At 33.6% G+C, this 23,169-nt stretch overlaps 2 protein-coding genes across 5 annotated transcripts; one reads left to right on the top strand and one right to left on the bottom strand.

The window, feature by feature from the left end:
* Positions 1 to 2,995: 2,995 nt before the first annotated feature.
* Positions 2,996 to 22,825, bottom strand: LOC141667361 (uncharacterized). 4 transcript variants are annotated; one of them, XM_074473811.1, is made up of 5 exons: positions 21,507 to 22,825; positions 3,790 to 3,924; positions 3,571 to 3,696; positions 3,301 to 3,321; positions 2,996 to 3,169 (listed from the first exon to the last, which is right to left on the bottom strand). In XM_074473811.1, the coding sequence occupies exons 1-3, from the start codon at positions 22,735 to 22,737 to the stop codon at positions 3,584 to 3,586; spliced, it is 1,479 nt and encodes a 492-aa protein (XP_074329912.1). In that variant the 5' UTR covers positions 22,738 to 22,825; the 3' UTR covers positions 2,996 to 3,169; positions 3,301 to 3,321; positions 3,571 to 3,583. The 4 variants fall into 4 exon arrangements, with proteins under 4 accessions (XP_074329912.1, XP_074329914.1, XP_074329913.1 ...); XM_074473813.1 differs by having other exon boundaries at positions 2,996 to 3,155; XM_074473812.1 differs by lacking the exons at positions 2,996 to 3,169; positions 3,301 to 3,321 and having other exon boundaries at positions 3,368 to 3,696.
* Positions 16,003 to 17,890, top strand: LOC141668509 (uncharacterized). The gene is made up of 4 exons (XM_074475396.1): positions 16,003 to 16,116; positions 16,847 to 16,985; positions 17,088 to 17,269; positions 17,753 to 17,890. Exons 1-4 carry the CDS (start codon positions 16,003 to 16,005, stop codon positions 17,888 to 17,890), a joined length of 573 nt encoding a protein of 190 aa, XP_074331497.1.
* Positions 22,826 to 23,169: the final 344 nt, after the last annotated feature.

Raw genomic sequence — 23,169 nt, 5'->3', positions numbered from 1 at the left:
AATTTAAATCAAAAGAAATATTGGAATTATCATTTAATATTATAATTGAAATAATAAAAAATATTTGATTTTGTTTTAATGTTGATTGATTAAAAAAATACTCGTCATCGATTAGGCTATTTGTATGCCATTAATAATGCAAATTTATCCACTATTAATAACTATCTAAAAAAAGTTTTACAAGACATAAAAATAATAATTTGACATTAAATATTATATTTCTCCATGTCTTGCATAAAAAACCAACAAATCTAAAATGAGCATAAAAGATCAACAAATGAAAAGTGAAACGTGAGCATTAATGCAAGATGTGAGGAGTGTAAGATATTTGCACCATTAAACACATTCAAAAGAATGAAGAGACTATATAGTGAAAGACCCTCTACGTGTGAGCATGCGTAGGATGCATAAAAAATTAAAGGTAAGGAAAATCAAACACTTGACAAGATTGAAGTAGTAAATTAAAAAAATAATAATTTATTCACATATATTTGAAAGTATTCGAGATTGTACTTTAGCCCATGGTTATATTCACACCGGGCTTGCCTTGATTTGATTGTGTTTTTGTTGTCAAAATGACTAGAATATCCCCAAAATATCAATGGAGTGTCAACCCTCTTAAAATACTAATATAAGATCCTGAAATGGGACTTAATCTAACAACTTGAAGAATGACTACTCCCTTAACATGGTATTAGAGCTCAACTGACATAACACTCAAGTTTGATTCCTTCCCCTCCCAATATTCTGACAGACATACATGAAATTAACATTGTTCATCGAAGTAAACCATCCTCGATGTCAATAACGGAAAAATAATGATGATGATGAATGGAGAGGGGTCTTGCGGACAAATAAACATCGGGAACAATGGTTCTCCATATTCACATTTTCTTTAAAGAAAAACCTTGTTCATGATTGGTTAGTAATTATGATCACGTATTTTATGGAAACCACACTCTACCAATAATCCAATAATAATACTCAACAGAGTTTTCCTCCTATTCCGTTAATATTAATTAAAAGAGCTTTAAACTATTCAATTAAATATGTGAAACTGTTTGATAAAATTATGAAAAATAAATATTATGATAGTGGTATACTAAAAGTAGATTGATAGTCAATACATGCGCTTTGTGTAAAGCCCTTGGTGACAAGCCAAGCTTTGTACCTTTCAATAGTGTCGTCTGACTTCCGCTTAATTCTGAAAATCCACTTACTGTCAATAATATTTTTTATGGGCAGGTAAGGTTTTTCTATAATGCTTCATATCAATTTTTGTGGCTTCTCTCTATTGAGGATATTTTTGTGTCTGGGTAAAAGTAAATGGAATGAAAGAAGGTGATGTATAAGCCATATAGTCAAAAATTGATTTGGGCTTGTGAATGTAATTTTTGGGCTCTGGTAATTGGTCGATTAGTGGTTGTGTTATTATTAGGATATTCTGTATGTACAGGGGAAGAATCAGATGTATAGTTAGTCTGCAGACGTGATGGTGAGGGTAATGTTGAGAGGGATGGGGGTTCAGTGATAAGAGATGGATTGTTTTGTGGGCGACGTCGGTGTTCATAATGTAGAATAGGTATGACTTGAGAAGTGGTGGGTAAAGGCTGCTCTTTTGAAACAGAATTGGGAGCCGAAACCAAAATTGGTGATGGGAGATCATGTTTTGGAGGAGAAGATATGATATGCATCATTGAGTTAGGTTTTTGAACATCTAATAGTACTTCATCCCAAGTGAAATTACTTGAATTCAGTTTCACTGGTGAAAAAATATTCATGAATGAAAAATTATTCTCATAAAATATAACATCACGAGAGATAAATTTAGATGATGTTGGATCAAAACAAAGGTGACTATGATGAGTTGTAGAAAATTCAATGTAAAAACATGGGCGTGAATGAGCATATAATTTTTGTGTAGTGTAAGGCCTGAATCCATATGACACAGAAAATACTACAACAAATTCGGCCATTTACGACGGAAAAAAATGCGCGTCTAACTTACGACGGAAATATTTTTTCGTCGTAATTATTTACGACGGAAAATACTATATGTTGTAAGTTGATTATTTTATTATTAAAACTAGCAACAATTGAATAAAAACGGATGGAATCAGCCACGTGGAGGAATGACGCCATTCAACTTATGACGAAAATCTAATTCTGTCGTAAGTTAATTATTTTTATTAAAATTTTAACTTGAAAATAAATAAAAAAAATTATTTTTTTCTAAACTTATGACGAAATATTTGTGACGGAAAAGATCTGATCGTCCAATTTACGACGGAAATTAGAATTCGTCGTAAGTTATCAAAGTGAGAAATTCAACTTTTTCCCCAAAATTTTGGCAATAAATTTGATTTTTTCTTAAATTTGGATCAATAAAAAATATTTTTAAAATAATCGAAAAACAAATTCAGAAGTAAACACTAGTGAGATGTACTAATCAAACTCATGTTTGACTGTTAAAATGGTAAACCAAATAAAAATATTTTGATATGAAATTTTGGTTATATCACTTATATATATATATTTATTGACATCCATACGGTTGGATCGTTGAGAAATATTTTTAAAATATTCGAAACACCAATTCAGGATTAAACACTAGTTAGTTGTATTTGTCAATCGATGCTTGACTGTTAAAATGACAAAACACATATAATTATTATAATATAAAATTTTGGTTATATCACTAATATATATATCTATTGACATCCATACGGTTGGATCATTGAGAAATATTTTTAAAATAATCGAAATACAAATTCAGAAGAGACACAATAAAGGTGAAATACCTAGCATTATATTCATAGAGTACAACCATATATAGATTACATCAGGTCTACATGAGTCAGCTACAATGGATTGTATTAGTAAAAATCAGAATGTCAAGAAATTACTAATGTTATGACCGAGGTGGAGGATAATCTTAACAACAACCATATATGCTAAGTATGACTGTATTACAAGTAGACTCCAAAACAGAGAAGTGAAAAGACCAAGTCACAAAACATTTGAGTCATTCGACAGAGTACAAACTTATGTTTTTTAAAATTAAAAGCAAAGTATAACTTCAGAAATTAAACATCCGGAGGCCAAATCATTTGTATTGGCAACTTGAATAGTCTTGTCATCTTTGTTCAAAAATGCTGTTACCGGAGTTCTTATAAGATCAGTAAATAAAATCTGGTTAAACTTGTTTGAAACAAAATAACAAGTTCATAATAAACATCCATAGACACTAACATGTAAAACTTATATTAAGAATGCCAGTTACTCGGTTTTGATATATACCTTTCTACAATGAAGGGTGTTCTGTCAATGAAAAATAATAAGAACGTGTAAGGGGCATCGTTAAGCATGACAAAAGTTCATCTAATAAGCATTTTATGTAAAATGATAAAAAAAGGAAAGAATGCTGTAAGCTCGTCAAGACATCGAACTTGGTCCGACTCGAGCTGTCCTCACAAACGGAGTCTACCGTACGATTTCAAAAAGAACCCGCAAAAGACCTTAATATTTTACATACTTCAAAAACTTCATACATGTCAATTTGTTACTTACTGAGCAGTGTCGATCAACCTGGGGAATATATCGACTCATAGGTTTTTAAGAGCTCATCCTTCTTTTCTATTTCAACCTTCATCTTTGCCAACTGGGCTCTTAACCAGATAATTTCATCACTTTCAGCTGCAATTGATAACTGATTTTATTCAGTTCAATTAGGATTAGAAGTTCTAGCCTCCTATAGGCTATATATGATCATGTGCATTTTAGCTTTACCTGCAACAATTTTCTCCCGGATGCAATCTCCTTGTCCCTTACTCCCACTAGCATGATCATGCTGGATCTGCTCCGCGTTGAAGGTCTTTCCCTCTTTTGGGATCTGTTTTTTCTTCAAAGGTTCCTTGACCCATGCTGCATTTCAAAGGTAAAGAACAATTAATAAATTAAACAAGAAACTTCTGATTTCTTAGTATCATGAATGTAATCAGACTTCAGACAACAAACTGCTGAATTCCTTAATATTATATTTGTAATCTTATGTAGCTGGCATTATCCTATATAAGTAATATCTTATACATAAGAACAGTAAAAGAAATCTTATGAACGTGTTGCCAAAGGTCACGTGTTTGATTCTCATATACGACACAACACTACAAGAAAAATGCCATCAGACAACACCCATCAGACAACGCTTGACCAAAAAAGTGTTGCCCAGAAATTTTACACAACAGTTTTTTAAAAACCAGAAAATGGGTGTTGTGTGAAACCCTTTACTACAATAGGTTTAAAACTGTTGTCTAGCATATCGTATCATATCAGACAACCGTTTTATGAGATAATGTGTTATTTATATCAAAAGATTTCATCATTCCTATAATCCTTTAAAAACTATTGTCTAGGTAATCGACACAGACAAGCCTTTCTAAAGCGATGTTGTGCAAATGTGGTAGTTTGTACAACAGTTTAATTTTGCATTGTCTGAAAGTAATGGAGACAATGTTGTGAAACACCGTTGTTGGAATGAGACAAGTATTTTCTCAATGGATTACTTAAGCTGCAATCAAACAACGTTCTTCCATTGTGTTGTCTAAATATCACTTGACATACAAGTGTTTTTCTTCTGTTGTATCTCACGGCATCACACAAGCGTTTTGCTCATAAAACCAGTCTCACTTGTATTGGTGACCTGGTGTAATGAGAGACATTCATTGATAGGAGATTTTGTATCTGCCGTTAGATTGATCATTAGTTAACGGAAAAATAGGGTATCAGATAACGCACATAAACCGTTGTTGAAACTTGTTTTCCTTGTAGTGCAATTCATATAATATTTTACGACTCAATTCATATAATATTTTATGGTAAATATAAAGGTACTTTAAATTCAGGAAGTAAAAAAGGATCGTTGACTCTACATATAAGTTCATTAAATATAATATATTTTAAAATATTAAAATATTGTTTACCCGGAATATAATAAGCATACACCTGTTGAAACATATTTTGATAGGAAATGGCTAGCCTGGAAAATTGATCATTAACTAATCTAAATTTTTTCAAACAATAATAAATAATTGTAAAGAGCTACGTATAAGAAATTTAATTATTATATAGATTTAAGATCTTAATTGCAATTCCTTATGTTTCATCAATATGGTATGAAAGCTCGGTTTAGGGATATCTATGATTAGGAACCTCCATATGATGAGCTTAATTCACTACAACAAAACTGGCTATTTACGACGGTTAACTTACGACGGAAAAAAGTGCGCGCCTTTCTTACGACAAAAATTTAAATTCCGTCGTAAATTTTTACGACGACAGAACAAATCTGTCGTAAGTATATTATTTTATTATTAAACTTACGGTCAAATGTGTAATCAGTCAACTATGAAATATACTTTACGACGGAATTTATATTTCGTCGTAAGTTTAAATATTTCATTATTATTCTATTATTAAATTTATTTACAAAAAAGGATAATTAAAATTTAATTATAATAACGATGTCGTTTAATTATAAATTATGACAGAAATCAAGTCGTCGTAAGTATTATTTACGACGGAACTGTTTCCGTCGTAAGTTTTAATAAAAAAAATATTATTTTATGAAATATACTTTACGACGGAATTTATATTTCGTCGTACGTTGAAATATTTCATTATTATTCTATTATTAAATTTATTTACAAAAAAGGATAATTAAAATTTAATTATAATAACGATGTCGTTTAATTATAAATTATGACGGAAATCAAGTCGTCGTAAGTATTATTTACGACGTAACTGTTTCCGTCGTAAGTTTCCCACCTTCCACATTAAATGTTACCGGCTAGCTGTTCAAAAATAATATTTTTTATTAAAACTTACGACGGAAATTTATTTCCGTCGTAAATATGTGCAAAATATTACTGTCTCTTTTTAAAGTTCACTCTTTTCACTTATTTTTTCTCACAAAAATATATCTTCATATCATTCAAAATACATGATGACATAACAACAACGAATTTTACAATCTTCAATGTAAGTATTAAATTTTAATCTTATTTTATATTGTTTATATGCATTTAAATGTGTGATTTAAATTTTTATATTTACATGTAATATATATATGGGTGCTTATATGTTATTCACGTAGCATTTTATTTTCATTTGTAGATGTCTTGTGATACTAGTTGGATCACTAAACGAATTATTCCCGGTGGTTATGGTTTTACGGAAGAATTTAATAAAGGGGTTAAAGATTTCTTGGCATTTGCAATAAAAAATAGCAAGGAACCGAATGATCCGGAACTTTTGATTAGATGTCCCTGTAATACATGTAACAATCAACTCTTTCAACTCATTTCCGATGTCGAGTTTCACTTATATGCGGTCGGTTTTCTTGAGACTTACACCATATGGCATTATCATGAAAAAGAATGTGGCTCACGAAATGAAGAAATGAATGATCGCGAAGATGTATTTGATGAATATGAGATGTTGAGGGATGCCTTTAGAGGGGAAGATTTTGGATATGTCAATAGTGTCCACGAGGAGCCGAACGAGCAAGCATCTAAATTCTTATACAATGTGAGTAATGTCGGAGAACCAATATATCCGGGCAACATCAAGTACACACAATTGAAATTTGTCACTAGATTACTACATTGGTAGAATCATAATAAATGTAGTGATAAGGCCTTTGATGAGTTACTCCTCTTACTTGGAGATGTGTTTCCGGAAGGGCATAAACTTCCTTTTAATTATTATGGTGTCAAGAAGATGGTCAAGAAGCTGAACTTGGGATACGAAAAAATACATGCATGTGAGAATGATTGTATGTTATTCTACAGTGATGATAAAGATTTGGAAAACTGTAAGTACTGTGAGTTAAGCCGATACAAAGATTCAATTAATGGTGGGAGTGATACCATTCCGAGGAAGATCTTAAGATATTTTAAGATCACTCCTCGTCTACAGCGTTTGTACATGTCTACCCATACAGCCCAACATATGAAGTATCACAAGAACAGAATTGTGACTGAAGGGGTTCTTAGTCACCCTGCAGATGGAGAAGAATGGAAAGAATTTGACAAGAACTATCCGGATTTTACAGCGGATATTCGTAATGTAAGGCTTGGTCTTGCAACTGATGGATTTCCCCCATACAGTAATGCTACTTCTACTGTATACTCAGTATGGCCTGTAGTATTACTTGTCTACAACCTTCCACATACCATGTCCATGAAGGATCCATACATGTTCATGACACTACTAGTACCCGGGCCGAATGATCCTGGGAGGAATCTGAATGTCTATCTTAGGCCTTTGATTGATGAACTTATTAGTTTATGGCAGGTTGGTGTGCAGACATATGATGCTTCTACGAAGACCAATTTCATGATGCGGGCTGCCTTGTTATGGACTATCAGTGACTTTCCCGGGTTGGGTATGGTTAGCGGATGGTCAACCCACGGAAAGATGGCTTGTCATGTATGTATGGGTGAAGTTAAAGCCAAGCCACTACCACACAGTACGAAGTCCAGCTTTTATGGGTTACATATGGGGTTTCTAGACAAACGCGGAAGAAGTCGACGAAAAGGTCGAATTGTCCATAACATGTGTGCTGGAATCACATTTCCACCACCAGGGAAACCATATAGCAAAGAAAGGGCAGATGGCTTTGGGGATTCACACAATTGGACACATATTACTAGCTTCTTTGATCTACCATATTGGGATTCATTGCGTCTACGTCATTGTATCGATGTTATGCACACAGAGAAAAATGTGTTTGACAATATATTTCATACTATTTTATGTAGTGCCAAAACGAAGGATACCACAAAATCAAGAGAAGATTTTAAGGCAATGGGCATCATGCAAGAGTTATGGATGAATGGTAGACACAGGCCTAGAGCTAGATACGAACTCACCCGAGATCAGCTGAAATTGTTATGTAAATGGGTACATCGATTGAAACTCCCAGATGGTTGCTCATCAAACTTGAAGAGATGTTGTAAGATAGCTCAGTTGAAATTTCAAGGCATGAAGTCACATGATTGTCACGTATTTATGCAAAAGTTATTATCTTCTGCATTTCGTGAACTTCTTCTGGATGACATATACAAAGTACTTTGTGATCTTTCAAATTTTTTCAAGGACTTGTGCTCAACTACACTACTCGCATCAAATATTAGGAAGTTGGAAAAAAACATAGCTGGGATCATTTGTACTTCGGAGACTAAATTCTTTCCAGCTTTGTTTGATTAAATGGAGCATCTTCCCGTTCATCTACCCGAAGAGTGCAGACTCGGCGGCCCTGTCCCATCATGATGGATGTATAATATTGAAAGACTACAACGCAGAATGAAACAAAAAGTAGGGAACAAAGCACGAGTTGAAGGTTCTATTGCAGAAAAATATGTACATGAAGAGTTGACACATTTCTGTTCCATGTACTTTGAGTCAGGAGTTGAGACAGCGCACAACTTGCTAGGTCGTAATGTGGTTGATGATCGCTCATGGGATCCACATAAACTCGAGGCGTTTACATATCCGGTAGAGCTCCTCGGAGCATATACAGGTAACCATTTAGATGTGGATTCCCTACATGTTGCAGCACATTATGTTCTTACTAACATGCATGAAGTGGCATTCTACATCACGTAAGTAATAAAATATTTTCATTCATAATTAAAACTTTGAAACATTCTTCACTAACATGGTAGGATTACTTTTTTCAGTATGTTCGAAGAAGAGGTTCGCAAGCATCATACATTGATATTGAGTGATACTGAGATGGATACAATGCTAAAGGCACATTTCGCAACATGGTTTCAAAATAAGGTATTTCATCAAATACACAAATTATATAATTATAAAAATATATTTATATACTTGTTTTTATGTGATTATTCCATTTCAGGTACAAAACAACTACGAAAAATTTCAATACCTATTGCAAGGCCCAGCTTCGTTTGTGCTTTCCTACAAAAGATGCAAGGTCAACGGATACTCATTCAACCTAGGAAAATTAAGCTCTGGGGTACTTGTGAAGGGTAGTTGTTATGGTGATAGTGGAAGCAATTACTACGGGACGTTGCAAGAGATTATATAACTAACATATGGTGGCGGAAATCAAGTGATTTTATTTAGATGTCATTGCTATGATCATGTTAGGGGTGTAAAGAAACATAAAAATGGAGTGCTCTTAATTGATCTTAATTCAAAACTAAAAGGAAATGATGTTTACATTCTAGCAAGTCAAGCCACACAAGTGTACTATGCTCCTAGTGTCAAGAATCCCGATAGTAATATTCACACAATCATCATATGTAGACCTCAATTGTTCAGTGAAAGAACATGGGATATTGATGTGGAACCCCTTCAAGAAGAAGTCTCAAATACCATTGCGTTAGATTTTTCCTCGAGGTCGTTATTTGTTGACTTTTCGCACTATGAAATGGAAGAAGATCAAGAAGAAGAACAAGAGCAACCAAAACAAGTGGAAAGTGAAGAAGAGGAAGAAAATACAAGGCAAGGTGAAGAAGAAGAAGAAGAAGAAGATGGTTATGATAGTATTGACGTTGAAAGTGAAGATGAGTAAGAAATGTACTTTATCATTTTAGGCAAATTATTATTCTTGTATGAATCAAAACATGTATTGTGATATGTTTGTGAAACTAAATGAGATGATTTTATAATTCTAGCCATATTTTTTTAATGAATTTTTGGTTTACTAACATTATTTCAATATAATTTTTCTCACAATTTCAACTTTTTAATGAATTAGACCGTTTGAAAATATTTTAAATGTATAATATGATGTGTTCGCGGAAAAAAATTGGAAATTTTATCATTAACGACACTTTCCTAATTTTAAATGAATTAAAATGGATTTTCGGCTCACCAACACTATTTTCAACTAACTTTTCTTGCTATTCAATCTTTTTAACCAATTGACATTTTGGAAATCTTATAAATATATAATATGATGTGTTGGTGCAAAAAAATTGGATGATTTATCATTCTTGGAAAATTTCTTAATTTTAAATGAATTAAAATGAATTTGCCGTTTATTTGCATTTTTTCAACTTTTTTCATTATCCTAATTTTTTCACTAAATTGAAGATTTGAAAATCTTAAAAATATGTAATATGATATGTTTGTGCAAAGAAATATTGGATGATTTATTGTTCTAGGTAAATTTTTTATTTTAAATAAATTGAAATGAATTTTCCTTTTTTACTTGCATTTTTTCAACTTTTTTTGTAATCCTAAATTTTTCACCAATTTGAAGGTTAGGAAATCTTAACAATATATAAAGTGATATGTTTGTGCAAATACATTTACAGATTTTATCATTATAGGCACATTTCTAATTTTTAAGAATTAAGATGAATTTCTCATTAATCCATCAAGATTTTCATATAAGGTTTGTGATTACTTGTGTTTTGCTAAGATTCCTTTATTATTTTGTTATATTATGATTTACAATCTATTTTTTAGGTTGAAATAAGTGGTTTAGTGATGTAGATTTTGATAATAAATTACAGCAGGGGAAAAAGTTACAGTCTGCAATTTCTGTATTCTGGGTATATTACGACGGAATAAAAATTTCGTCGTAAGTCTGGGTTTCTTACGACGGAAAAATCGTCGTAAGTTAGTTAAATGATTACTTATGACGACTTTTTCGTCGTAAGAAACCCAGACTTACGACGAAATTTTTAATCAGTCGTAAATTGTTCTTTAGGCTTCCTCAATCCCCTTTTCCTATCGGACAAATCTATTATATATATTAATTTATATCATCTTAATATACAAAAAAAATTATAATTAATTATATTTTAACAACATAAGTAAGAAATCCTACATTGAAATATGTTACAATTATTATTTCATGAATGAACATACGTTGTTTATTGTTACAATTTTACTTAGCAAATAGGATCTATGAGAAAATTATGCCAGATCATATATTACAATCATATCAAATAAAAATTCATGTGTTAAGTACTATATGATTGTACATATCACTAAACCGAGAGATGACAATTTCACCCGACCCGATAGATGACCGACCCGTTCCTATCCGTTTGGATTTACTCCAACCCGATTCTTTGGATTTGAATTTGGATTTGGATCTTATTTCTAGACCAAAAGATTATGGATGTGGATTTGAATTTTAGGTATATCGAACCGATACCCGCCCCGAAACCTAAAATTCGTTCTAAACCCGATTTAAACCCGAAAACAATTCAACAACATATTCTTCACTTACATAATTTTATAAAAATAATATATGATTTATATATATCAAATATTTAAATCTAATATTTATAAACAGGACGTTGGATAATTATCGATAAATAGACCCTAATGACCCAATATCAAAAGCCATCACATTAATTATTACGTGAATGATGATATTATATTCAATATTTTTTTAACATTCAAGATTGAAGTCAATATTTTAGTTACATGTTAACTAATATTTAATAATAAAAATTTCAGTTATCATAAATTTGTTTGTCCAATCGTGATATTTATAATTTTATGATTAAAACAATTCCAAAATAAATATAATATCATAAAATTTATATTTATTTTTAAAATTTCATATGTTAGTAAAGTATAAAAAAGTTAAAGATTTAAGCTATTTTTTGTATAACATACTAAATTATTCTTCGTTAAAATAGTGATCAAATATATTATTTAAAAAAATTTTAAATGAGAAAATGACTAAAGTATATGTAAATAATGCTCAGTAATGCTTAGAAAAGTTATATGTCATAAGTGGTTGCTCTCCCTTTATGGTTCAACAAAGACCCAGGTTCGAATCCCTTAAAATTCTTTTTATTGTATATTAACATACGACGGATTCCGTCGTAAGTATTCACGGTTAAAAATTGGGGAAAAATTGAATTGACCGCCCAATACTCTATACGACGCCGTGACAAGCAAAAACAACATTGTTTCAATTAAAACCCTAAAATAAACCGCTTTCCCCTTTTTACTTTTTGGTAAAAGTATCTCTATCTCAATTTTCAAGCTGCGGTGCGATCAGTTCACAGCTAAAGGTGATCTTGATTTCTCTTCATATCACACACTAATTGCAAAACATCATGATTCTAACAGTCGTCGTACTCATTACAAGGTATAATCTTAATTTTCTTTTATGATTTGGTTGTTAGTTTTCAACTATGGGTCACATGCATGTATATATATGCATCGTCGTATTACCTATAGGTGTTTACACTGGGTTCTACTTGTTTCCTTTCAAAATCAACTTTTAATCCAACTATATGTTGATGGGTATGTAAATCTATCACTGGGTATCTATACTAATCTTTGGGTATCGATATTAATCACTGGGTGTCTATTTATTCACTGGGTAAAATAATATTGCACTTATTTTAACTAGATATGCATGTAGTTATGGAGAATTGATGTTTTCATTAATTACTTCTTATGGTTTGTTTTGTTTGTACTGCGGTTCAGTGTTTTAGTTATGATGGCTGGGAGGACAGCTACAGGTGGTAGGGGTGCAGGTGGAAGGGGTGTAGGTGGAAGGGCTTCTAGTGGTAGTCGTGGAAGGGCTTCTAGTGGTAGTCGTGGAAGGAGTGGTCGGGGAAGTGACAGTGGTGGTGATCGAGAAAGGGGGAATAATAGTGGTCAGGATGGGAATCGAGGTCTTGGAACCGGTGGTGGGGGAAGTGGCAGTGGTAGTCAGGAAGGGGGGAATGATGGCACCGGTGGTCGGGGAAGTGGAAGTGGTGGTCGGGGAGGGGGGAATGATGGTAACGGTAATCAGGAGGATAATAATGATAGTGATGAACGGGGGGCAAAGATGACAATGACGTTAGGGGGCATAGTAGTGGTGTTAGTGGTGGCGGCGCAGAGGGTAGCGGTATATGTACAAAGAGAAGACGTCGGCGTCGACATAGAGATGAAGAAGAAAATTCCGAATGCCTTCTTTGGGATGATGAAGGGAGGCAAATTCTTCCAGTTGGGGTGGATTCTGATCCCCGCAATCACAGGACACGTGGATACTCTCCGGGGGGATTTGGCACATACCCTGATGTCGCGAAGGTTGTTAGGATTGCGGGTAACCAGTAAGTTTTTACCCATCATCTTCCTCGCAGAAATTTATGTGTGTGCCTTGTTATGATTTTGTCCAAGAGTATGATTATTCTTAAGCATGATGAAATAAATATAATAAACTGAATTCTCCATTTCACGAACTGTCAGACTTTTGAAATGGTTTATAGTGTAATAGAAAATAGAAACAGATTTTTCAGTCGTAAATAAGCAGAAATTACAAGATCCTATTCCTATGCAAATTAAATATTTTCTCCAGACGAATTGAGCAGTTGAGACTAAAAGGAAGCAAGTGGTAAACTATCAGTAGATGTATGTATATATATGCTTTGGCATGCCTGAAACTCTAGTTGCATCCTTAATCTTTAAAAAAGTGCACACAAAGAACAACATTATGTTACACAGTCGATCTCTAACGTCCCTTAAGCGATCTGGGAAAGAGAGATCCTCCATCTCTGATTCAAAATGTACTGATAAAATTATCAGGTATATAAAATATTGTATTCTTTGGGTCCTATGCGACAATTTATATAAAATGTGCTTGATAAGTGGTACTTGATATAGACTGATATAGTGTTTGCTATAGAGTTTACAGGGATCAGAAACAAACTTGAATCAAAGAAAATAATACGTCACTACTCACTAGAAGTTTAGACTCCGGAACAAAGAAAATATTTTAAGTGTAATAAATATTTGTTGATTTCAGCTTTTATTATGAACATCTCCTCATCTAGAAAGTTAGAAACTCAAGATTAACCTTTGATAAGATTTTAATCTATGCTTATCAAAAATCTCTCTAACAATGCTAATCCAACTATTTTAGTTATAGTAATAAAGAACCTATTATGTGAAAATAATAGAAAAATTAAGCCACTAGTCTTGGTCCTAATCTTCTGCAGAAAATTGATCTAGGGACATAATTCCAGCTAGAAAATTTTGTAGTAAAGTGCATGTTGCACAAACCCGAGCATGTAATGTAACCTTGGACAACACAAGTGGGCCTAGCAAGGAAAGTTTAGGACATTCTTTTAAGTTATGCAAATACTGGTAGTTACAGATTAGCATCTTAATATTCCAAATTATTATTCTGCATGAAACAGACCCCTTTTTATTACAATAATTCTCACAAATATCTACATGCAGTAGGTTATCATGTAATATCATTGCTATGAAGAACTTTATCAAGGTATCAAACTCTTCTAACACTTTAGATTTCAGTGAAGGGACTTAATATGTTAGATGTATATAACATTTATAGGATTTGAACCGGAGACGATCACAAGAGTTCTTAATATCATGTTAGGTTGCCGGCCCTCCTTAAATCTTTATGCTAGAAACGATTCTAGAATGTATATCATTGTAATTAAAATTAAAATTTAATTATTTCTTTTGAATCTTAAAATGGCTTCTTATTAGGACTAATACTGAAACTTTAGAAGGGTGAAAATTTGGCCACAGTATGCAGCAAATCAGTGAAAAAGGAACATAATTACTAAAACAAGAACACCAAGAACAATGCCCACATAAAAATTTCACTATAACAGATTAAGGGAAATAGACAAAGGGTTCCCGAGATAAAACTAGATGCATCATAAATTAAAAAGAGTTATCAAGGATTAAGAAATTAACTAAACAATCAATATCTTAACACATGGAAGTGAGTCTACTCATCCCCTTAGAGCATATCCGACAAACTTTTTATATAGACTCTTAAATGTTAAAACCAAACCTTCTGGACCTCTAAATCAAATTGAGCATTTAAATTTAGATAAAGGAATTAATAATACACTTTCAGACATCAAGAAATTCAATGACTACATAACAAAAAATCACTAAGCATAATGTTTCTAGCGAAATCTCTCATTTCTTTTCATAGCTGATATCTTTATATCCTGACCTCTTGAATAAAGGACTGGTACTTTGCCTTTTACGAAAGAAAACAAGATGTATATTTGTCAAAATATCAAGTATTTGAAAATGTGCAAACTATGTAATAATTAGTGGACTATACAATGGTGGAGATGGTGAATTTACTGAGAGAAGTTAAGCTATCTTTATCTGTTCCTCATCTTTATCATTGACTAAATTGCTTCCATTTCAGGATTGATTGTCCAAAGGCGTTGCGAAATATATTGGCGATTATTCACATGTTTTGGCCAGATGGTTGTGTTGGCATCAAAGAAATTGATAGGAAATCTCCTGGGTTCTGGAACAAGTGTATAGAGGATTTCTTGGTATGTTGCACATCTTTGTTATATTCTTATATATTAGATTGTGTTTATTTTATAGTTGTTCCCCTTTATCTTATACCTTATACTATATCTTTTTTTGTAGCGCTACTACACATGGGACCCGAGATTTGCCACTGAAGATGAGGCAAGGGCTTCCATACTTGTGCATATGCGAGACAACATGCATCGTACACTTGCTGATGATTGGGAAAGGGCTGACGACAAGATCGCGGAAGCTGGAGGGACTTATGCAGATCATAGGCCCCCATATATGAAGCCTGGTGTTTGGTCCAGATTAGCGGAGTATTGGGTAAGTGAAGAATTTAAGAAAAAGTCTGATGCTGGTAAGAAGGCTCGAGCAGCTGTGAAAGTGCCTCACACTTCGGGAGCCCGTTCATTTGATCATCGTCATTGGGTATATCATTTCATCATAATTCTTGACTTGCATCTCTTTCCAATTTAGCCTTAGATTTCTTACTAAATATAATACACATATGTAAATGAGCAGCCTCTTATCCCTGCAAAGTAATATGAATGATTTCCTTTTAGTGTTTACAAAATTTATATTAATTAGTTCAGGGGAAAATCACAAAATGATAAATATTTATCATTTATTTATCATGAAATTGAAAATTTTGATTTGACTGGTTATAAATTTTCTTAACATGATTATATGGAGTCACACAATGGCAACCTGGATCATCTTGTTGTTTATAAGGACTGCCACACTTTGAAAGAAAAGGAGAGAAAGGGCGATTGGATTACTGAGGACGCCAAAAATATTATTGTAAGTTCTTTTTATAGAGTATCAATTTATAGTAGTGCCAACTTCCGAAAAAATGAATATCAATTTATAGAGTGAGCCTTCAAAATCAAAATTATCTGATCTTCGTAAATTAATAATCTCTAAAAATAGCTATATATCTAAAATTTAGTTGGTGCCTTTATGTGTTTCATTTTTTTAACTAGTTCATATGTGGTCTAGACGTCAAGTTATAGTCTACTTGCCTTCTGCCTTTAGTATATCTGAGCCTTCAAAAATCAAAATTATGTGATCTCTTACCAAAGTTTTACCACCTGTTGGATATCTTGACAAGAGTATGTGATTGAGTTGGTTGGAGAGCCGGGAGGCGGAGCATTATTCCCACCATTATTCCCACCATTATTTACTGTATTGTATGGATGCCCTGCCTATAGCAAAATTATGTGCTAAGGCTAATTTATACACAGACTCTCTGATTTTGAATTTTGATTTTGAATTAATTATAAAACTCAGTATAAAATAGTTCAGGCCTCAATAATCTCTAAAAAATAGCTATATATCTAAAATTTTTAATTCTTAGAATTTTTAATTGTTCAGGCCTCATAGAAGTGATTAATTAAAATGGATGTGTATTTGCATAAAATAATACACCCCTAACCATTCAATTCCACTGTGAGTATTATTGATGTGTATAATTAATTGTCGGCACAATTATTCTTTCTTCCGATTCAGTGTCTAATTATTTTATTTATAGGAGCGCTACATTAACATATGCAGAAAGAAAGGAGTTGATCCTAAGGTGACCCAAATTCCGAGCTGGGTAGAGGCGGTGGGTGGAGTTCGTAAGAACGTGATTCTTGGACATCCACGGGTTCGAGCCTCTGATATTTACGGTATATTTCTTTTATAGACTTGAAATGTTTAAAATATGTGAGCGTGAGTTGTTACATATAGTTTCTTCCTAGTGATAATATATCAATATTATGTTGTTATAGAGCCTGGTGCACGTCCGCCACGTCCTCGGAAAGGAGAAGGAAGCTCTGGAAGATCTGCTTTGACTCGCTTACAAGATGAAATGTTCATGCGTGTCGTGGATGAGACCTTGGCCCAGGCTCGAGCCAATCCCGAAGAGTATATGTTAACACCCGAGCAGATTCGTCTCTTAGCACAGGGAGTGGTGGAAGGAGACTCCTGACTACCTCCGAACCATCCTATTAGCAGAGAGACGCCTCAAGCTATTGTTAGGGTTGTGGTGGAGGTCCTAAATAATATCTATAAGACCGACGGACCAGGAGCTGCCAAGGTATGATCAATTTGATTTTTTATTTAGTTTTATTAATTTTTTTATGCCTCGTCACTTGAAATCACTCCTGAATAATTGTTGGAAGCTGGAAACATAAAGGCCACCTAATTAACTCAAAACTTAAATATGCCAGCTTAGCACCCACTAAAGATTAACTTGATTTCCTATATCTTGATTATTAACATTTCCTATATCTCTAATTCAGAATTAAATTTAGCAGCACCACTCACATCATGTAGAAATTTATTATTTATATGATCATGTTTATTCTTAACAATTTACTGTAATTTATTACTTGGCATGGCGGTTTGTCTCTTATTAGATACGACAGTTAACTTATTAAAGTGTGTATTATAGGGAAAGGCCCCAGCTAACGAAGATGATTCGGATGATGGTGAGAGCAATGACGAGAGTATCGAGTCTGATGAAGATAGTGACATGATCGGTTCTTTTTATGATCATGTCCCTCGCGGTGGTCCAGTCATTAGGGGTTAATCTTAGCTTTATGTATTTGAATGTTTGTAAGATAACCAAGTTGTGCTTGTAAACTGAATTTGGTTTGTAAACTGAATTTTAGTTTGCTTTATACTTTTGATTGTGAATTAGTACGGATTTAAGGTATAACTAATATAAATTATGTATTGTGACTTGATTGCGAGGTTTAGAGTCTGTTTTAAGTTTGCGATTGCATAAGATTTTGGCAGGTTTAGAATTTAAATTGGAAGCCGAAAATGGCTGGATACTGAAAAATTAGAATTTGGTTATTCTGGAAAAACAAACTTACGACGGTTGTTCTTCAAACATTCCGTCGTAATTTTTCTGGAAAAACAAACTTACGACGGTTGTTCTTAATATATTCCGTCGTAATGTATCAATTTTCATATTTCAAAATATTTTTTTTGAATTTTTATTTCACGGCTTGTAGACCCCACCTTCTAAAATACGACGTTTTTTTGTCGTAACTTTCTAACTTACGACGAATTCTTCCGTCGTAAAATTATGTTTTATCTCATTAAAAGTGGGTCCCGTAAAGTAATATCCGACATTTTTTCCGTCGTAAGTATATAACTTACGACGTTATTATTCGTCGTATTATAGTATCTTACGACGATAAATTCTGTCGTAAGTTGATTTATTATTTTATTGAGTATGTGGGTCCCGCCTTCCTAACTTGCGACGTAATTTTAACTTGTGACGAAAAAATGAACTTACTACTCGACCAAAAATGACGATTTTTTTCCGTCGTAAATGACTCAATTACGACGATTTCAGTTCAAAAAAACCGTCGTAAATGGCCAGATTTCTTGTAGTGATTATTTCTCTCTTTATCTTGTCATGATGTTGTCTATTCATCTATAAAATTGAAGAGGTGTTATATTGTATATGACCTGTTTAAAGCCTTCTTCTAACACCTCAAGGTTTTAGATTAGTTGATACCAGCAAGTATACACGGCATGATCTTACCATTGCACTACGCAAAGGTAGCCCTACGTGTATTCCATCCCCTAATATATATATATGTATGTATGTATATCTCCCGTTTATTTTGTTAGCATATCTACTTTGGATGCTTCTCCTCTTCTCAAGAAAGCTAGAAAACTCATCAAATCCTCGTTTTAGAAGACTATTTGGTATGACGTTGCCTATATGATCCTTCTATGCTTCGTTAGAAGGGAGTCTGGTTGAAGAATATTTTTTGTTGTCAATTTGATGATAGTATAATTGGATATGACAAGCAGGGGGTTCAAGCTATCAAATTTTTTTTGATGAATAAGTTTGAGACTAAATACTTGAGAGAGTTATAGTATTTTCTTGGTATTGAAGTGGCTCAGATTAAAAATGGAATTGTTGATTGTACCGATTCTTAGATTGTTGGAAATTACAAGGTTGCTAAGAGTAAAACAACCTAATCCATCCATGAATCTCAGTAAAAAATTGACAAGGTTTACTAATCACAAAAGACATAACAAATTGGTCGAAAAGCTCAACTACCTCACAGTTGCTCACCCAGACACCAGACATGCATTAATTCCTCTCATCTCCACGAGTACCTCACTGGAAAGCGGTCATTCGTATATTAAAATATCTTAAGGGTGCTCCTGGAAGAGGTTTACTATTTCATGATCATAGAAAATTGAAACTATTAGCATATTCAAATGCTGAATTTTCTGTGAAGCAATACACCAAATGATATTCTGTATTATTGGGGGTAATCTAGTGTCCTGGAATATCAAGAAACAACAGGTTGTTTCAAACTATTGAAACCACGCTTATTTTTTATGTATAGAAGCTAAGACACCAATATTTAAAGATGTCACTCTTATTTGTTTTTTAACCGGCCAAGATCAATCAGTTAAAGCCACTAAGTTCATAAAAAAGCAAATGATATAATTTCAGTGTAATTTTATCCACATATACTCTTTTTTAATAAGTTAGTCAATTACATGTGAGGCTATGCATTCTCCAAAATAGCTTTGACATATTATAGAGAAGTGATGGAGGTGCTATTCCACATTTATGAACTTCCGAAAACACGAGTGAATACACTATTATATTAAACAGACTGAAACCAGTGCTTTGCAACCTGGATATTAAAATAAAATTGAACTTTTTAACAGTAAAAATAATTATTGAGTAGTTTAAATTTAGTGCACTTGTAAATTTTTTAAAATCTAATAAGAATTCATGTATAAATTACATACAAAAGAGTAATACATTCTAATTCTAGGGTAATTACTGCAAAAGGATTATTAACTTTGAGGATTTAGTATATTATCGAAGGGTTTGAATTAAATATATGATAAGAACTTTTCCTTCGACAAATGGGGGAATTTTCTTTCTAATTTGATGCGGGTAATGGAATTAGTAAAGTGATTTGTTATACAATATTTTATTATTTAGAAAAAAATTAATTAGGTGTTCTAAAATTTTTTAATGTAAAAATTCGTTAGTTTCTTTTACCATCTGTTTCGTTAAATTCTAGTTACAATAATAATTGGTAAACACTAAATTAAAATTTATTTTGTGAGTTTTACATGTGTGGCAAAATTGTGCAAATTTATATTAGATTACAAGATAAATATTAATAATGTTTAAAATTTAAATATAATCATACATTAATATAATTTTAATGCAATGCATGGGGTATAAGCTAGTAAAAAGAAGGTAAGCTACAACATAAATTGATTGGGACTGTTTAAATAACTATTTCATACTATATAAAAAAGTGTCTTTTGCAAAAAAATGTAGACTTGTTGAGTTACAATGAAAACATGAATAAATTGATCAAACAAGAAATGTCAAGATCCCAACTTAGGAATCTGTTATAATGTGTAACAGGCCCACATCAGGACCCACCAGCACATGTGTACTCACGGCGTGGAACAAAGGGCAAAAAGGTAATAGCAAATAATGAAGGGTAAGACAATTTTTTCAAGAGGAAGGGAAGAGGTAAAAAAATAGGGCAAAAAACGAAGAGGGGGCATCGAGAAAATTAGGTTTATCATATTATTATGGAAGACTCTGGCATCTCGAACACCAGTATAATTATCTACTCTTTTTAGTAAATCATTGTAAGAACTTTTATTATTAATTAAGTATAGCACGGTGTGATTGTCGAGTTAAGTTTAATTATTAGTTGCTTGAGTAATTGAAGTGATATATCACATAATCTTATCAAGCACCAGTGTGTTGGACATATACATATATGTATTCTATAATATGGTACAATTTCATTAGGCATTACTATTTGAAACTACAGAGTTCAGATCATCGACTAATAGCTCAAATTTTAAAAAGTGTAACGTCTACTAGTAAAACAGTAGAGATTGTACTTTGTAGTTGAATAAGCTGATAGTGTGGGTTTAGGCATAATTGCTCACACACAAACTTACTTAGGTCTCAGTTGTGTAAATTTTAGATCTTCTATAGCTCCCCCTTTGACAGAGTAGAAAAAAAAGGAGCCTAAGCCCCAGTACGAGTACTACAGTGCCACAGAGTGGTTGTGATTACCAAGTAGATTAAGCACCAATAGGCAAAATAAGACGGTAAACAAAATTAGGGGAAGAAAACAGAGAACTATGGAGAAAATAAGGAGATAGAGGGGACGTACAGTCTGGAACGGAGCCAAAAACACAGCAACGGATGAAATTGCCCTTATTGAGGAAGGGAGTGCGGATTCTGTAGGAGAAAGAAGCTAAAGTCCGGAAATGAGTAGAATTGGAAGCAGGTAATTTGACCTCCTCAAGAACATTAATCCAAACACCACGGCAATAGGGTTGACTCTTGGTGCGTTGTTCGGAATTGATAAGCTGGGAGGTGACCAAGTAGCAAAAAAAGTGTCCCCCTAAATGGAATAGCTCTCTCCAATTGTAGGAATATGAATCAGCCAACAAAGAGATGGGGTCGAAGCGAGCCATGAGCTGTTTATTTTGGGGATGGAAACAATGGCTCTCAAGCAAGCTAGAGGGATCCTGTAGAGATAGAGGGCCTCTTTTGATAATCTGTAGCCTGTGGTCCTCGTCGTATTCTTGTTCATCTTCATCAAGCCAGTTGGTTTTTGCTTCAAATTGAGTTCCATACTTAAAAGTGCCAAATCCGGTGAGATAGTAGAGGGAGTTATCCACGCATAGGGAACCGTATGGGAAACGGCTTGAAAGGAAGGATTCCGGGAAGGGAGTTGCCCACTTTTGGGCATCCAGGTCGAACATGACATACATCTTGGGCACCGGATTTCCCACCAAAACGTACCTATCAGCTATGATGGTGGCAGAATCACACCAAGTTACATCGTCATCGCCGTCTCGCCTCATCTCCCCAAACGGCAGGGGTGGATCAGGCAGGACTTGCCACGCGTCAGCTGTAGGGTCATACCTCTCAAAGATGCCTGTAGCAACACTACCATCAGGAAGACAAAATTTACCAGTAGAAACTTGTTCAAGGGTGTAGGAACCTAGAGCGTAAATCATGCCACGGGCGGCGAAAACGCAAGGAGTCTGCTTTGGAGCGTTGAGGGAGGGTGCAGTGCACAAGCCGGACTCTAGGTTGTTAATGTCCAAATAACGAACACAATAAAGTAAATCACGATGATGATGAATTGTATTGGTGGTGTTTACACCCCCAAAAAAGTAAATCCGAGACCCTAACTTTACCATAGCACACTGTTTCAATAATTCATAGTTTTTGTCGATGGTAATTACAGGAGATATCACAGGATCTGTCATCAGTCCATCTGAATCAATCTCGTAGTCGTCGTCTATAGGGGGTTCTATCATATATATTGAGTTTCTCGTCTCCACACCACAGTGTTCCACCATCAAACATATCTTCATCCCCGATTCCATACCGATTTCCTGCTGCGGCTGCCCTTTCTCAATAAACCCTAATTTCTTTTTCGCTATGGTGGGTCACACCCAGAACCAGAACACATTAATGGGAGAACATCGGACGATACTTCATTTTTCTTATATTTTTTTTATCTCTTATTCTAAATGCATATGTTATGTTTATGAATATAAAAATTTGTATATAGATAAAATATGAGAAATTTTTTACGGACACAAATCAGAGAACATACTATACTTTTATATTTTGTGGCCTACCAGCTGTACTACATTTGTGGTGATGGCAAGAGCAGGAAAAACTAGAGCTGATAGGCCCTCCGCCAGTACCCATATTCAGGATCAAGACCCCTCTCAAGTTCAAGAAACTGGGGGAGACAGGAAGACCTTCCAGGAGCAACCACTGACACATCATACCCCAATCAGGGATGCTAG

The sequence above is a fragment of the Apium graveolens genome, chromosome 6 (assembly GCF_009905375.1).
Source record: "Apium graveolens cultivar Ventura chromosome 6, ASM990537v1, whole genome shotgun sequence".
Lineage (NCBI taxonomy): Eukaryota > Viridiplantae > Streptophyta > Magnoliopsida > Apiales > Apiaceae > Apium > Apium graveolens.
Note: the sequence above shows the minus strand (reverse complement) of the source record. Positions and strands in the feature narration are given on the sequence as shown.

Excerpts from the sequence above, each read along its gene's own strand:
- LOC141668509 (XM_074475396.1), top strand. The coding sequence starts at position 16,003 with ATGGAGTCACACAATGGCAACCTGGATCATCTTGTTGTTTATAAGGAC. Across the intron at positions 16,117-16,846 it reads AGGACGCCAAAAATATTATT|GAGCGCTACATTAACATATG; the intron begins GTAAGTTCTTTT and ends TTTTATTTATAG. Across the intron at positions 16,986-17,087 it reads TCGAGCCTCTGATATTTACG|AGCCTGGTGCACGTCCGCCA; the intron begins GTATATTTCTTT and ends ATGTTGTTATAG.
- LOC141667361 (XM_074473811.1), bottom strand. The coding sequence starts at position 22,737 with ATGGAATCGGGGATGAAGATATGTTTGATGGTGGAACACTGTGGTGTG. Across the intron at positions 3,925-21,506 it reads TTTTGGCTCCGTTCCAGACT|CATGGGTCAAGGAACCTTTG; the intron begins GTACGTCCCCTC and ends TTTGAAATGCAG. Across the intron at positions 3,697-3,789 it reads CCGGGAGAAAATTGTTGCAG|CTGAAAGTGATGAAATTATC; the intron begins GTAAAGCTAAAA and ends TATCAATTGCAG.